Genomic DNA, 18378 nt, shown 5'->3' with positions numbered 1-18378 from the left:
CAGTGTGTACCTTCATTGGGTGTTTAAGAAAAGAATCTTCCAGATTCTTATAATTCTAATGCGTCACAAAGTTAGCAAAATGTAATGTAAATTAACAAATTGGAGATTGGATCGCAGATTGGAGTTTATAGAGACCAAATACGCCACACATTTGATTTTGGTAAACCATAGTATGCAACAAAGTGGGAGAATTAGATACATGTCTACACATTTCTCAAGAGGTTATCCATAGGATACATATGATTAATAGGGTTTATCTCTCCTTCTCAGCGAGAATTAGGTGAGAGTCCCGTTTTGGTTGTATCATCAAATATATAATATAATAATAATAATAATATATTTTATTTGTAAAGCACTTTTCATAGTTAAAAACAATCCCAAAGTGCTACACATAAACAAAATTAAAAACCAGCAAGAACACTTAAAAAGTTAGCAAAAAGTAAAAAATGCTTGTTTAAAAAGAAATGTTTTTAGTTGTTTCTTAAAAGAGTCCATGGCTTGAGGAGCCCTTAGGTTTTCTGGAAGGGAATTCCAAAGACGCGGCGCGGCTGAGCAGAAGGCTCGATCCCCCATAGTGCGGAGCTTAGTTCTGGGCGGTTGCAGAAGAGCTTTGTTTCCAGAGCGGAGGTTGCGTGAAGAGTTTTGTGTTGCAAGTAGTTCCTTTAAGTAGGGGGGTGCGTTTCCGTGGATGCATTGATGGGGGAGTAAGATGATTTTATAGTTAATCCTGTATGAGACAGGGAGCCAGTGGAGTGAGTGAAGGATGGGTGTGATATGGTCATATTTCCTTATCCTCATTAGGATCCTGGCAGCACTGTTCTGAATATATTGTAATTTTTGTAGACTTTTGCTAGGAATCCCAAAAAGGAGAGCGTTACTGTAGTCCAGCCTGGAGGATACAAAAGCATGGACAAGTTTTTCAGCATCCGACAGACCAAGTGTGGGACGGAGTTTAGCAATGTTCCTAAGATGATAGAAGGAGGTCTTACACTGATGTTGTATGTGGGCGTCAACATATCAAATATATCAAAGTATGTACATAATAGTACACAAAACATCACACTCATTCACACAGTTTCTGGGATGCACTTTCATTCTATATCAGTTCGTTTCTGGATAATTCGGTGAAGTCTGCATGGAAGTTTGTTTCTGTCTCCCCATTGTCTCTCTCTTTCTTGCATGTGACCACATTCTTTGACACCCATAAAACCTTATCTGATTGTAAAACTCTCTGTGTTCCCTGTAACAAGACACCATCCTGCCAGTGTATTGGCTTCCTTTGGGATGTTACTTTTTGGTGAAAGTTTCACAGTGAGTGTGTCTGCTTGGTCCAGACGCTACACAACATAATTTTCGAGTCTATTTAAAAGAATGTTGTGGTCGATAGTATCAAATTCAGCACTAAGATCGAGTAACACTAATAGAGAGACACAACCACGATCGGATGATAAGAGCAAATCATTTGTGACTCTAATGAGAGCAGTCTCGGTACTATGGTACGGTCTAAATCCTGACTGAAAATCCATGCAGATATCATTTCTTTCAAGAAAGGAACACAGTTGTGAGGATACTGCTTTTTCTAATATCTTTGACAGAAAAGGTAGATTCGAGATCGGCCTGTAATTGACTAATTCTGTAGGATCAAGTTGCGTTTTTTTAACAAGCGGTTTAATCATAGCCAGCTTAAAGGTGAACTAAGTAACTTTTTTACCTTAACTGAACAGCTTCGGAGTCATTGGAATGGTTATATTACTTATTTCGGGTTGAATGGTGGTCGTTTCGCACCCCCCTGGTGCCCGTGAGCGGAAAATTCGCACTTGCAACTTTGAGACGGCCGGCCGCCGCGGCAGGAAGTATCGCGTGATATCAGGTCTCGCGATTTAAACAATTGCTTTACGGCCAAAAGAAATCTGCTCAAATGCTGTCATTATTGCGCTCCCTCACACTGTTCGAACCTGAATGAAGAAGATGTTTTAAAGAATGTCCCATCTGCTTTGATGTCGTTGATCTACTAGCCTCTGGTGTATGAGAATCGCCAACGAGTTTTTACAACAGTGTTGTCAAATATCTATTCCGAAGCTGTGGGGGGAGCTCTAGAGAGAAACCTGCGAGCAAAATCGAGAATACAGCGAATAAATCCCGAAGCTACTGAGTGCTGCTTTAAAGGTTTTTGGTACGTATCCTCGAGACAAAGACGAATTAATGATATTAAGAAGAGGATCTAGGACCTCTGGAAGCATCTCTTTCAGTAGCTTAGTCGGTATAGGGTCTAACATACATGTTGTAGATTTAGATGATTTAACGAGTTTAGTAAATTCTTCCTCTTCTATAGCAACGAACGAATCAAATTTTTCCTCAGGGAGACTACAATGCACTGCCTGATGCGATACTGTAGTAGACGGTTGCATAGTTGTAATTTTGTCCCTGATATTATCAATCTTATAAGTGAAGAAGTTCATAAAGTCATTACTGCTGTGTTGCTTGGAAACTTCGGTGCTTGAAGCTTTATTTTTCGTTAGTTTAGCCACCGTTTCAAATAAATACCTAGGATTATGTTTATTTTCTTCTAATAGGGTTGAAAAATAAGCAGATCTAGCAGCTTTTAAAGCCTCTCTGTAAGCAATCGAGCTCTCTTTCCATGAAATGCGAAATACCTCTAGTTTTGTTTTCTTCCAGTTGCGCTCCATTTTTCTGGCTGCTCTCTTAAGGGCCGAAGTGTGCTCGTTGTACCACGGCGTTGGACTATTTTCTTTAATCTTCTTTAAGCGCAACGGAGCAACTGTGTCTAAAGTGCTGGAAAAAAGAGAGTTAAAAGTTTCTGTTACAATATCAAGTTCTTCTAAGCTATCCGGGATGCTAAGATGATGAAACTGATCAGGAAGATTATTGATAAAGCAATCTTTAGTGGCAGAAGTGATAGGTCTAACATATTTGAAACACGAAGTCGGCTTTGCAGCCTTGGCTAAATGAAGTTTACACAAGACTAGATAATGATCTGAGATGTCATCGCTCTGCTGCAGAATTTCAACGGCATCAACATCTATTCCGTGTGATAATATTAGATCTAGAGTATGATTACGGCAATGAGTAGGTCCTGACACGTGTTGTCTAACTCCAATTGAATTTACAATGTCTTTAAATGCCAATCCCAATGCATCTTTTTCATTATCGATGTGTATATTAAAATCACCAACAATTAGTACTTTATCTGCAGTCAATATTAATTCTGATAGAAAGTCCGCAAATTCTTTGATAAAATCTTTATGGTGCCCTGGTGGCCTGTATACAGTAGCCAGCACAAATCTCAAACGTGATTTATCATTTATACTATATATTTTTACATTAAGTACTAACACTTCAAAAGAATTATATTTAAAACTTGATTTCTTAGTGGTTTTGAAAATATTACTATAGATTATAGCAACTCCTCCCCCTTTGTGTTTCAGACGAGGCTCATGTTTATAACAGTAATCTTGCGGGGTGGACTCATTTAAAGTAATGTAATCGTTTGGTTTTAGCCAGGTTTCTGTCAAACACAGCACATCTAGGTTATTATCTGAATCATATCATTAACAATGAGTGCTTTTGAAGTAAGCGATCGAATATTCAAATTCGAATGCTAAAGCATTTGCTCATCTGTATTATTGCTGTTTTTTACGGTGGCTGTAAAATATAAGTGCGTCATTCTCAAAATATACCTACCTTTTCCGTTTTTTCTGAATTGTCGTTGTGTTTTCTGAAATGTCGTTGTGTTTTCTGAATTGTCGTTGTGTTTTCTGAATTGTCGTTGTGTTTTCTGAATTGTTATTGTGTTTTCTGAATTGTTATTTTGTTTTCTGAATTGTTATTTTGTTTTCTAAATTGTCGTTGTGTTTTCTGAATTGTTATTTTGTTTTTGTAATTGTGATTTGTTTTGCACCTCTTGGCCACCGTAGTTTTTTATTTGTTGAACATCAATTAAATTTTTTACCTTAGATGGGTTTAAACGTTTTTTGGATTTCCAAATTCGGTGATCTTGGTGATCTCCGACTGGCGGAGTCGAATATCATTAGTGCCGACGTGAATAATGATCTTAGAGAATTTACGATTAGCATTAGCCAGCACTTTTAAATTTGCTTTGATGTCAGGCGCTCTGGCTCCCGGCAAACATGTGACTATGGTGGTTGGTGTCTCTATTTTCACGTTCCGTGTAATAGAATCGCCAATAACTAGGGCACAATCATTCTCAGTGGGTGTTTCACTGAGCGGGTTAATGGTAATCGGAATGGAAGAGTGTTTTTTTGATCCGCGACTAGAGCGATCCCTCACTGTCACACATTTGCCCGGCTGCGCAGGCACTAATTCAGCTGGAACCGCATCATGTAAAGAGTTCACTATGCTAGGCGCATCCAAAATAGTATCTGAAGCTCTAGCACTCTTACTATCCTTAATTAAAGTTTGGATGCGTGTTTCTAGTTCTGAAATCTTCTCTGTCAGCCTAACTGTCTCCTTGCATTGATCACATATAAATCCTATATTGCCAACAGAGAAGGCTATGCTAAACAACAGGACAAGACATTACTCACCGTGTTTGCTGAGTGATTCTTACTCACCTGAGCTTTTATGAATTCAAAGAGAAAAATAAATAAATAAAAATAGCTGAGTCGCACGGGTGGCGCGTTAACAGGCTAGCGAATTACTAGCGTGTTGTGCTAGTAGTAACGGAAGCTAGCGATGTCAGGTTAATCTGAGATGTTGGGTAAGCTGTATTTAGTAGTAGTATAAACAACTAGAAATTGTTGTAAATGATGGTTCAAAACAAGGAAATACGAGGCTAAAACGGAGCTTACAGCACCGAAGCAAACACACTCACAGCAGGCAGCGAGGCAGACAGGAGCAATCGATCAGACAGGATCAGCAATCGAAGACAGAATGAGGTAGTTTGAGGTAGTTTCTGAAATCTTTCTGAAATCTTTCTAGTTTCTTGAGGTAGTTTCTGAAATAATTAATATAACAGGAATAAATATTCACTGTCTAAAATGATTCAACAACTTAAGAGATTGCGAACCTAAATATAAACATCTCTGTAAAGTGCACTGATACATGAAATATAAATCGAGAAATATATTAGTATGAGTCTGTAATAACAAACTGCATAGTGCAATGAAATTGACAAAAACACCAAAATGGATTGTAGAAATTGGACTGTCTCATTAATACAGGCAGTAATAAATGACAACCAGTGAAAGATATTATCCACGGAGAAATTCACTTCAAGGTAATAACTAGTAAACATGAACAATACGAGCCGCGATGCTAGCGGAATAATCCGCTCGTTAAGCAGGATCAAATTACACTAAGAATGATCATCAACTACATCACAGACATGGTCTAACTTAGCGCAGTTGGGATACAGTGTGACAATCTGTGTTATTAACAATATACATAAAAGGAAAACTTACTTTGTCACAAACTTTCTCTTGCACATAAACACTGCACATGAATGCGTGCACACGATATGATCGCTCAACTGGAGTAGCTTAGTGAATAGGCAATTACACTGAGTCCGTAACATAGACAGTATATAAACTGGACACAGCGACCCCATTGGATTCAACGGAGAAAAGTGAAGTCAATTAGAAGCACTCACTTTCTGATGGTCGAGCGTATGCGCAGACTCAAACTGAGCTTGACGACGTAGATGTGACGTGAGCAACCCGTCTGTCTTCTAGTAGCTGTGCCAAGAGAAATCTGAATCATTCCCTTCCGAAACTTGCAGAGACGTGAGAGTGTGAGTAGGAGGTGTCCATGAGCTAGGAGCAGGAGAAACTTTTACTAAGTATTCTGATTAACTATTTAGTCATTTTACCTCCGATTGCCCGCAAGCTTCTCCTCCTGTCTCTACGGTAATTTCCAGAGAGTCGCGTAGTTATGACGCAATCGTTAGCCTACTTTTACAAAAACGGCTTCTACGGGGCCATAACGTAAGCTACAAGGTAATGGAGCCTTTTATACATTTTCGTGTTTCTTTAGAAATAAATAATGAAAAAATTGAGTCTTTAAAGGGGTCATATAATGGTACATGCACTTTTACAAGTTGATTGTACTGAAATGTGTGTTGGCAGTGCCTGTACACAACCATCATAAAATGATAAAAATCCATCCAGTGTTTTTTTTTTTATCTCCATATGTTTGACCCTCTCTGAAATCAAGCCATTCGATTTTGTGACGTCACAAAATCGATGCCCCTCCCACGATTGTGATTGACAGCAGCGTTTTAACACAGACCCGCCCTCGCTCGTGAGCGAGCTGTCTGTCATCATAGTGCATTGATATGCTGGAGAAGAATGGCGTCTAAGCGATTGTGGCGTTCTGTTCTTGGGTGTAATAAGGAACACAGCAGTCATTTTGATGTTTTGATGGAATATTCCCAAAGCATTGACGCGGGGATTCCCTCACGGGGATTCCCCACGATCAACATCCATGCTTTCATGTTTGCACAAATCATTTCACACCAGACTGCTTTATAAACAAGGGTCAGTAAAGCTGGTTTTGCTAAGAAGCTGCTCCTGAAAAAAGGATCGGTACCAACTATTCGTGTTCCTGTTGGATGCAGTTTGTTTTTCCAGTTGTGCAAGACGTTTGTTCTCTGCATTTCGACGATGATTGTTTTATAAACAAAGCCCAGATCGACGGATTTGCAGATCGTCTAATGCTTAAGGATCGAGCAGTCACAATGATAAAGGTCCGCGGTCGTGGTTGGAACCGGGCGGTGAGTAAAACTGCTTCAAATGTCTCTGTGTGTTGTTGTTAGCAATCGGCGCGTTAGCACACAGCTTTAGCTTCGCCCACACGGCCCGCCTCCGGCCGCTCGTTTTTTTCCGGAAAGACTCGGTACAGCCAATCTTTTTAGAGAGAAACTTTTTGGAGATATGAAGGATGCAATACTACTCTATAGGTACTCAAGATTAACAGGAGATTGAGTGAAAATGAGCATTTCACCCCCCCCCCCCCCCTTTAATATTGTCTTGATGATCTAGCACATAAACTTATTTACAACTATTTTCTGTTCTGTTTGTAACGGATGTGGACAGGGTATGAAGACAGACAACTCCAGCTGACGGGTTTTCCAAGATTTATTTGCTCTGCAGAATTGGCTTCTTATCTACTGTTTCCTTCTATCTGCACCTCCTCAACAACACAAGACACTGTTGTCTGGAGGAGACGTCATATTCTACCATACATACACAAAAATCACATCACAGTATACTATCTCATTCAACTCTTATTATGCACATTGCTAGCCAAAGGATCAATTAGAATAGACTGAAAACCCTCCTTGAATTATAACAATATATACGAAAAACATGAGGAACATTAAGCAAAATTAAACAGTAAGTGGATTTGGGTGACTGCACAGATAACAAAAAGAGTATAACGTCTAACAAAGATACACATACCTGCAGACGACAGTATCACATTAATTGGCTGGCTTCTGGTCTACTGTTTCCTTCTATCTGCACCTCTGCTCCTAAACAATGAATAACAGAATTTACACACTCATCATGGACTGCAGAGCCTCCGTTATTTACATTGCACAGAAACAGCGCGAAAATGGCGCGAAAAGAAAAAGAGTTGAACAAAGCATTGTTAAAACTTATATTTAACCGTAGAAACGGCACAAAACAGCTAGTTAATATCAATAAATTTTGAAGGGTCTCAACACCATTTCCAAAGAAAAAAATAAAATAGTCTCTGCAGGAAACAATAACAATAGCCTATGATAAATAAATTAAACTTAAGATAAAATTCACAAATACCCAACAAAGAATTAAATGATAATTAAAATATGGTTAAAATTAAATTAAACTTAAATGGGAAATTAGAATTAACAAAGTGCAACTCCGTTACATGTACATAGTAGATATATAGGCCGATGTAGATTCACTCTTTCTCTGTGTGTGTGTGTGTGTGTGTGTATGGATAAAAAGATGGAAATAGTCATGTGGCTCTCCTTACTGCTTGCATAATATTTATATAGCCTACCTACACAATATAACAATATTTATAAGTGCAACGGAGAGCTGTGCATGTGCTGGATTTCAGCTGGGATAAAAAATAGCCTATTATTTTCTAACTTAGGATGTTTTTTGATGTAAAAATCTTGATCACATTATAATTGGACATCATTATAAAAAAAATTAAAGTGGTTTATGACTCCTTTAAGGGAGCATCTTCATTCTCTTCTCCTTTTTTCAGTTATTTAAAACATTGTTTTAATTATTACTAATGTTTTTATTGTATTAGCCTTAGTTAATTTGCTTAGCTTATTTGTTTATTTGCTCTTTTGAGTCGGGAAGTCAGATTGGACCACCCTCACCGCATATGTTGTGGTTTTCTGTGCATCATCATAATGAAGTCAGTCAGGAAATCATTATTGTTCTTTGCACGACATTGATGTGAAACCTTTTCTCTTCTCTAGATTGTCATGACAGATCTGACATGACTAAATATATACAGTTGTGTTTGAACAGGTTTAGCTTTGGTAATGATCAGGTTTTTCTGCCAGAAAATGAACACAAAAACAAATAATTATTAGTTTGCTGTTTATTTGATCAGATCTCTCAGTAATAAATTTATCATTGACGACATCTGTTGAAATTTTTATTTAATCATGAATTATGTGCCATAAAATAGTTTGCATTGATATTTTCTCTTGAAAACAGATTTAAAGCTCATAGATAAATATATAATGTCTAAAGATATACAACATAATGATATTCAAGTATATGTTTGCTGTTCTTTTTGAGCTCACTCTTTACATGTAGAAACTGCTGTTATGTAAATCATACAACTCGAACTCTAAACTTTGAATATTGTTTATATATGCTGAACTAATAAACATTGCATCAAAGAAGAGATTTGATATTTAACTGAATATTATTGTCAAGCACAAATAAACCACACAAACCTGAATAATCACCACACCAGTAATGACTGGTTTGCTGTTTATAAAACTGGCTAGGTTTAGCACATCATCTCAGTTTCTCTGAAGTGGAAGTGATCAGGCCAACAGGAAAAAACATCTGAGACACAATTTGCTATTTTAATTTGAGACAACTATAGCAGTGCTGATATAACTGGCAATGTGAAGCTCAGGGACAGGCTTATATTGAGTTAGATTGTAAAATAAAGCAGAAATAGATGTCATTCAGCTGATCTTTGGTCCATCAGAGCTCAATGTTTCGATGCTTTCAAGCCTTTCTGCCAACCGCGATGGTAAATGATTCCTCCTGCGATGACTGCAGTCAGAAGAAACACAAACACAGCCAGTCCAACACCACCGAACATCAACACACGCTTCGTCGGGGTCACTCCCGGGGTCACTCCCGGGGTCACTCCATCTACAGAGACAGAAGAGTTATTCATATTCATACAACCAGACAGTATTAACTCATAACTTAGATTTAGTGCTGGATCTCCAGTCGCTATGAAAAATGAACATCCAAGATAATGATCAACATGTTACCTGTGATGTCAACAACGTCTTCTGGCTCTTCTGTTACAAAAAGACCTGTAAATATGATCAGTTTATCAAACAAACACACAAGAAAACTTTTTTAGTTGTTAGTTGTATGGTAGAGTTTAGAAGAGATTTAGTCCCATAGTGTCGGCTCAGATGCGGTACGTGTGGAATCCATTTGTACCAGATCTGGACAACACTATGATGCTGTCGTTTTTAACTTAAAGTTAAGTAACTTAAAGCAATATAAATGATGCATAATGACATATCAGGGCATATCATAAAAAAAAAAAAAAAAATTGTGTCCAAACTTTTGATTAGATGTTTGTGATTTAAACGTTTTCTCTATCCAATTTATACTGTATATATACATATTTAAAAAAATGTAACCTAAAATGGTAAGATCTTCATTAACCATAAATATGATGAAAAAACTTAAATCTGGTACCTTCAATCTCCAGTCTGATGGGTTTGTCGAAGTACATCTCTGGAGCGTCAGACTTTATTCCACAGAAATAAAGTCCTGAATCTGATTCTGTTACTCCAGAAATAGTTAAAGAGGCTCTGGTGACCCAACTGTCTGCTGTTATTTCCAGACGAGTTCGGTTCTGATTGTAGTTGGTCAGGAGTTTTCTCCCGGTTTTGTCTTTCTTTGCAGAAATCAGCAGAACGAGCTCTTCAGATCTGAGATGATACCAGGCGACTTCATATCTGTTTCTCATGCTGCAGTTCAGAGTGATGTTTTCTCCCATCCAAACTCTCACATCAGAGGATCCTCCAACTGACAAATCTGGAGAGACATTTAAAAATCAAATCCTTTTTGACTGTTAATAGCTATTGTATTTGAGGTTGATATATTCATTTCATGAGTGTTTGAAAAATAATATATTTACCACTGGATGTGATTTTCATAATCCAAAAAGAAAATACACAGAAGAAGAAAAAGACTTTCTCCATTGTGTCTGTCGTTCGTAAGATGGGTTGATCAAACTAAATTCAGCTCAATGCAGAGACACTGAAACCACAGTTTCCTCTTCCTTTAGAGAGAAATTTAATGCACTGTATTATATACTGTCTCAACTCAGAGAGTGTTTCATCCTCACTTTTATTTATTTATTGCATTAAACCTCTATATAATGTAAATCCCCATGATAACCTTATGTAGTTTATACTCTATTAGCTTAGATACACAGCCAACAAAACTTGGCTAAGTGTGTGTTGATTTGTATCCAAACATAAAAATTCCAGGTTCCTTATAATGCTATAAAGCTCTATGAACAGCTTTAAAGACATGCTTTTGTTTTTGACATAATAAATTTCAACCATATTAAAAGAGAATTTTTAAAAGTTTTACAAATACAAATAATTTCTCTTCCTGTTTTTCATGTCATAACATGAGTTTGAATGTATACTGTAACTTTACACAGATCACTTTATCATATCAGTCTCGTGTTAATGTATTTTTTAAGTGTTCAAGTTAAACTTTCAGAACAATGTTTTCTAAATTTTCTATAGTTTTTTTCTGTAAACTGAGAGAGAAAGTCCATCTCTTTGAAGGTAAAGACAATCAGGAAGCTTACGCTGCAAGTTTGAAAAAGTCACCGTCACTTTTGCTTTCAACACCATCAATGATAAAGGAAAGATTCTCAAAACATTTAATGCATTTATAATTGTTTATTAAGGTATGTTTAAACATACAGACAGCAGAATGGAATGACATACTGTATAGAGAATTCTTCAAATTTTCCCTCTTATACCACAAGAAAACCGATGTTAAACAAACAACTGAAAGACAACCAGAAGACCATACACCTAAAAATGGCTCAATAAGCATATTGATGAATACCTTGCAGCAGATCCTGGAATTATCATACTGTGAATAGTGGACACACCCCCTTCCGCTGATTGGCTACAAGTGTGTTGTGGTGCCCAGTATGATATTCACTTTCACACTAGAAAATGAACAAACACAAAAATATGAAATGAAAAATATCGCTGTATCAAAAGTGGTTTCTTAAAAAAAAAAAAAAAATTAAAATTCAATTTTGTTTTACATTTTTTTTTCTCAATACAATTAAAACAATATTATTTTAATGCAGCTTTACAAAGAATAGAACCGTACAAAAATCCATATTAAAGGCATACTTCAGCATTTAGCATTAAGCTTTGTATCAGTAGAAAACCTGTAGTATTTTCGAATTACCATGCTTTCCTCCCTCATAGCCCCCTGAGACGAGAGATTTATGTATTTTTTGTCTTGAAAAAAATCCTCCGATGACTCAAAAATCAGCATTTAGCGTCATCTTAGGATTTTTTGGCCAGAGGCTAAAGACTACAGCCAGTAGTAGGGGCTGTCCCGCATGTTTCAACCCGCCCATAGAGGGATCTCACTCACAGAATGTACACATAAGCCGCGTTTCCACCGAAATTACCCAGAACAATTTGTCCCAGGAACTTTTTTCCCAGGAACTTTTTTTGCCCCAGACCGGTTGCTTTCTGCGTTTACACCGCGGTCTAAAGTACCGGAAAGGTAAACTACGCGCAACTGCTCCTCCCAGTCTGCGACAGACAGTAATCAGTTTTGAGCGCCACATTTATAATAAGTATGGAGGAGATTCAAACTGTGCTGCAGTTATGTATTGGTTTACTAACGAGGTAATTAACAAAACGTGTTCAGAAAGCTCGTATGCGTATAAAATTAGACAACGTATGTTATCAGTTATTGTGAGATGCCTGGGACGAACGCGCAAAAAATTCCTCTTTCGCAAATACGCTTAAAAAAAGCCTGAACCCTGTCTATCGATCATAAATAGTGACAGTCTTGTAAATAGTTGTTTGTTACTAACCTCAAAGCGCTATTTCAATCCTGTTATAGTAAATTTGTACATGGTTTGGAGTGCCTTGCAATAGATGACAATAAAAAATAAAAAATAAAAGCTATGGCAGAAAGGAGACGAGCACTTATAAAGCATGTTCAGTAAGCTCGTAATGCTAACGTAAGATATAAAATTTGTATGTTATCAGCTATTGCGGACATTGACCATGAGATGGCTGGGACGAACGCCCAGAAAGTTTCCTCTTCTACAAATACCCTTAATAAAGCCTGAAACTCGTCGCCAGTCCACCAGTTTTTTTTATTAAATTCCATATTTGCAGACAGACAACTCTTACTGCATGAAGCCACGACACGAACCGCAATAGATTTTTTAAAAAGGGAGGTTAAAAATAAATAAAATGCTGCGTGGAGTCATCCAACCAAAATGCGGCGTGAACACAACCAATCAGCTTGTGCAGCGCACAAGTCCCACCCCTGAAAGTTCCTGAACTTTGAAAAAGTACTACCTCATGAGCAGGGACTATTGGAGGGGGAAATATTTGCCCGGAACTTCATTTAGACCCTGGTTACTGCGGTGTAAACACATCGAGAACCAGCCCAAAGTTCCTAGTTCCTTGGGGAAAGTTCCTGCGGTGGAAACGCGGCTATAGTGTCAGCCATCTTTTATTTGGAAGCTAAGCTAACAGGCTCTTGTTCTGTGGAGAAAGCTGAGTAGCAGGAGTTACCATGCTCTTTTTCCCAGGAGACTCGTCACGGAGACTCACTAGTAGCCTAGCCTTGTTGTTTAACTGCGCGCTCTTACCAGTAGGCGTGGCTTGGGAGTGGCATCCTAGGGTAGCGAAGCAAGTGCATTCTGGGAGTTGTTGTCTTTCATCCACATGAGCCAAAAAAACATTTTCTGGCTTTTCTCAGTCTAGAAAGCTCCAAATTCAAAAAATAATTTCACATTTCTACTACATAAATGACCCATTTTAAATACACATTCATCTTTCCAGAGGTGAAGTATCCCTTGTGATGGATTTTAATTAATCAACTTTAATTAATCAACTAACATTTGTTTTTCTTACAGGAACAACATTCATATGCTCTCATAACTCTTTGGGGAACACTTGTGACTTTGATTGTAAGTGTATAAATACAGAAAGGGGAAAGGAAACTAGACAGTCTGTTAGAATCTTGTGATTAACAAGTCATCATTAAAACAAAGTTTGCTTTACCTAGTAACAGAGGGGTTTGCATATGATGAACCAATCAAATAGTGGGGAAATTATGTAATGCAGCCTGGCATGTATGCCATACCTCTGTACTATAAAAACTGTTGTATCTGTGTTTTACGGTGGGATTCTCAATGGAATTTGTCTGAGATCCTCCGGCCTTGCTTCTTGGGAGAGATTCCCTGAGAACTGCTTGGGAAGATCTCCTAGCCATGATTGAAGCATTTAAAGGGCATTTGCAGGTCTGTTTGTCGATTTATTCCTGCGCAGGAAGCTAGTTTAGGAAGGAAGCTAATTTAGGAAGAAGTTAGTAGGGGAAAACAAGTTAGACCAGGTGACCTATTGAGTGGGGACATCGATTTGTAGACGAGACCCAGATAGTTAGGTTTAATGAAAAATCTACCACACCCTTTAAGTCGTCAAAAGCAACAGTAAGGAAAAAAAACTCTTATGATGTTTAACATGGGAAAGGACGACAGACTCAGTTTTGGACACCCTATTCCTCGTGTTAACACAAACTACAAACAAACAAATTGAAAGTTGAACAAACTACAGGAGATTTTGGCTACCAGGTTTCTCTGTTGTGCTGTTTCAGACTCAATTTATTTTATCTCTTAGGAAATTTGGTTTGCACATTGACACACATCCATAGCAATACAACACAATAATATAATAACATAATGCAGCAATAATAATATTATTTTGTGGACATCATTTTGAAAGCCTTAGAAGTTCAGTGCAAATCATCATATAACGTTGCTCTGTGTATTATCCTATGATTGAACATTTTCATTAATTTCATTTTTGATGAATATGAAACATGATGTGAATCATGCTACGGCCTTTGGTCACTGGATTTCAACCCAGCTGAAAACTTAAATGGCAGCTTACTAAGACACTATGTTTTGGTACTTCCTTTAATTAGTCATTCCTTCTGTTCATGCATACTTTTATTTGTGTGTATTCAAGTCTTTTATGGTTAGGCACATATGATAATTCCATATAGTTTTTGAGTTACAATGAGAGTTTTCAATAATTCTGATACATAAATCTGCCTTTGCTTTCCTTAATTCTTTTAGTACCTTATTTCTTAACATTGCAAATGTATTTCTATCATGGGTCATCTTTTATCTTGTTACTAATTTTACAGCATTATCCTGTTCCTTTATTCATTTTTTAATATTATCATTCACCCAGAGGAGAGACTGTTTCTTGAACTTGCATCTTCATCCTAATTGAAGAATCTCTAATTGTAGATTGTAATTTTTCTGTAAAGGATTGGCTAACTATTTCTAAATCTGTTTTAGATAATAAATCATCTCAGTTTATATTTGTTATGGCTACTTTAAAATCCTCCTGTTTATTTTTTTGGAATGCAAAAGAATTCCTTATTACTGGTATATATATTAAATCGTAGTTATTTTCCTGGACATAAGCACCATATTATGGTCTGATAGCCCAGTGTTCAAACTATACGACTTTATCATTCTTTCCGGCCTATTAATAAATATTAGGTCAATCTGAGTTTAAGTGCTATTTTTCAATCGTTTTGGACCTTTAATCATTTGAAACTAAGTAAAATCATCAGTGATTTGCTTAAACTTCTTCCTAGAAGATTTGTCTTTCCAATTTAAATTAAAATCAAAATCAGCCATAACAATAACTGCTTTCTTAAAACTTGGGAGTAAAACTTTTAAAACTTTTTTTTTCCCAAACCACTTCAGCGGGAATCCCGCCCTGCAGCTGATTCTAAAGTTTTCATTGGTCATGTCAACCACTGTACAGATTGCCTAGACCAAACACTGATCCCTAAACCTACCCGTCACTGTAACCTAAACCAATGAAATCGGCTGCAGGGCGGGATTTCCGCTGAAGTAGTTTGGGGAAAAAAATCACGCTTTAGCCCAGCCTCTCGCTAGCTAGCGTCATGGCCAATGCAGATAAGCCAGAGCTTGAAGACCCACCCATATCATTAAGGTCTCCTGTTTGGGAACTCTTCGGTTTCCCAGTGAAATACGTCAACGGACAAAGACTAGTCGATAAGACGAAAGCAGTGTGCTGACATTGCTCAGTAATGATCGGGTATGTTTCTGGCAACATTTCAAACTTGTTAACACACTTGAAAAGGCATCACGCAAATGTGAACATCACTACTACAAGGAAAAAAATGGCCTTAGTTCAAACGCAGCTCCCGTCAGCATTTAAACAGACCTTTGCTGGTAATTCCGATCGGGCCAACGCAATAACGAATGCAATTGGTGTTTTTATAGCAGCTGATCTATGACCATACTCGGATGTTGAAAACACTGGTTTTAAGCACATGATGAAGGTGACTTAGCCCAGGTATGAAATTCCTTCTCATCCACATTTCAGCCAAAAAGTTATACCCGCCCTTTATGAACAGGCTAAAACTGCTGTTGTCCACAACCTGTCCAAGCATCTGCTGTAGCACTCACAACTGATGGATGGACATCTAGAGCTACCAAGAGCTACTTAACAGTGACTGCCCATTACATTACCCCAGAGTGGAACATGGTAAGCCATGTTCTGCAAACCAGCCCCATTTATGAACAACACACAAGCACAAATCTGGCAGAGGGACTTAAGGAGACAGTGTGTGAGTGGAAGTTGGAGAGGCCAGGAACTACATTTCCTGTCACAACAGACAATGTTAGGAATATTGTCAATGCAGTCAGTGAAGCTGGACTGGGCCCTCAAATTGGATGTTTTGCACACACAATTAATGTAGCATCACAGAAAACAACAGGTCTCAACCAGGTGTCCAGAGTGCTAGGTAGAGTCAGAAGGGTTGTGTCTTTTTTTCACCGTAGCCCAACAGCTGCACATATATTGGAGAGCAAACAGGAAATGCTTAATATACCAAAACACACCCTTATTCATGATGTCACCACCCGCTGAAACTCCAGTTATGATATGCTTGAGAGGTACCTTGAACAGCAAGCAGCTGTGTACTCTGCACTGACAGAAAAGACCCTCAAGAAGAATAAAGAAATAAGCACGTTGTCTCACCAGGATGTGAAAATAGCAGAGGAGGCACTTGAGGTTCTTAAACCACTAAAAACCATCACAACACTGATGAGCACTGAATTCACACCTTCAGTATCAATGATCCTCCCCCTCAAAACCACAGTCCTCAACTCTATGGCACCCAATGAGGAAGACAGTCCAACTGTGAGAGAAATCAAGGCTGCCATCACAGAAAACCTGAAGAACAGATACTCTGCTTGTCATGACTTCCTCCACAAATGCACAGTTCTTGATCCGAGGTTCAAGGCCCTTCCTCATGTGGATGATGCCTGTCGTGACAGAATCTACAACAACCTCATCACAGAGATTGCAACTGTAACGTCATCAGGTGATTGACAGCAGTGTCATCCTATCAGCAAGTAGTACCTTGCATTTAAGTCTGATTGGCTGTTACCTGGGATGCGTCACGTCCGATTTCCCCGTTTGGTTTGCTAGTGTCGACGGTGGTTGTAGGTAGGCGAGCTGTTTTAATGGGTGATCATTTTTGGAGTTTTCCTATGCATAACTTTTTAAATCATTTTTATCAATTAGTGCAGCTTTGCTGCGGTGCCCTTCGTGCTGCTTAGTGGGTCTGATGACTGTTCACCTCACAGGTAATGTTTATTGTTAAGAGCTCGTGATATGGTGCTGAAATGGCTGTGTGGGTTTAACATTCTTTTCGGATATCAAATAGGCGTGATTCCCTGTATTCCATTGTGTAACCGGTGGGCATGACTGACCAATCTGTGTCTAAGCGTGCTATCTAGCGTGATCTCCTGATGGTAAGTGTTTATACGTTACTATGAATGGGAGTGGAGATAGTATTATGATTGGTAACATCTCCATTTGTTTGTTATAGGATTCTCCCTCTCGTTCTATGCCGTGATTGTTGCTACTGTCTTCGCACTATTAAAGTGCTGCGGTTAATACGGCCGAGCTGACGCGACCATCACTAAAGAGAAGGGGACTGCTCGTTTGGTTCTTATCGTGGCATTATATTTGACCTGCTTCATATTCCTGGATTGTGTGGGGGACTAGTTGGTTCCTTCCACTTGTAGGGGAGCTAGCTGCCCTCTGTGTCTTTGTTTGATTTAAAACCTCTTTTTTGTTTGTTTCCTGTTAACTAACTTCTAATCTTTTGGAAGTATAGTTTGTTTAGTTAACTTGATTTTTATTTTATTTTCATTTCATCTTTATCTATTGTAAACCCATTTAACTGCGTGAAATATTTAATCAAGCCATTTAATTGCTTGGTTCATGTGATCAACCATCTATCAGTACAATTCTATGTGTGAACCTCTACTGAGCTAAAATTGTCTTGTATTAATCAGGTGACCAATTAATTGACTTTTCTGCGCTTGAATGTTTTTTTTTTTTTTTTTTGTCATTGACATTTATTGTTGTGAGGATTTGCTTATTGATGTTCATCTGGTCATTTTTATGGCAAGGCAAGGCAAGGCAAGTTTATTTATATAGCACATTTCATACACAATGGTAATTCAAAGTGCTTTACATACTATTAAAAATAATCAGAAGAAATAAGAATATACAAAACAGTTTAAAATAAAGAAACGAGAAAGAACTAAAAATAATTAAAACAGTTTAGAATAAAGAACAGTTTAAAATAAAGAAACGAGAAAGAACTAAAAATAATTAAAACAGTTTAGAATAAAGACTAAAATAAGACACGGTATAAACAGTCGGACAAACAGTGACACAGTGCTCATTCATTAAATGCAAAGTTAAACAGATGTGTTTTGAGTCTGGATTTGAATGTGACTACTGTAGGGGGACATCTG

The 18378-nt window shown here is 37.8% G+C and overlaps 2 protein-coding genes across 2 annotated transcripts in view; both read right to left on the bottom strand.

The window, feature by feature from the left end:
* LOC308697125 (uncharacterized protein) overlaps window positions 1–18378 on the bottom strand; it is a 450215-nt gene that overhangs the window by 353244 nt on the left and 78593 nt on the right. The window lies entirely within an intron of this gene.
* On the bottom strand, window positions 8577–10483 carry LOC308697176 (uncharacterized protein). Its single transcript, XM_081376319.1, has 4 exons — window positions 10396–10483; window positions 9951–10292; window positions 9509–9553; window positions 8577–9383 (listed from the first exon to the last, which is right to left on the bottom strand). The coding sequence occupies exons 1-4, from the start codon at window positions 10457–10459 to the stop codon at window positions 9217–9219; spliced, it is 618 nt and encodes a 205-aa protein (XP_081232445.1). The 5' UTR covers window positions 10460–10483; the 3' UTR covers window positions 8577–9216.

The sequence above is a fragment of the Scardinius erythrophthalmus genome, assembly GCF_964197995.2.
Source record: "Scardinius erythrophthalmus genome assembly, chromosome: 10".
Taxonomy (NCBI): domain Eukaryota; kingdom Metazoa; phylum Chordata; class Actinopteri; order Cypriniformes; family Leuciscidae; genus Scardinius; species Scardinius erythrophthalmus.
This window is presented reverse-complemented; position numbering and strand designations above follow the sequence as displayed.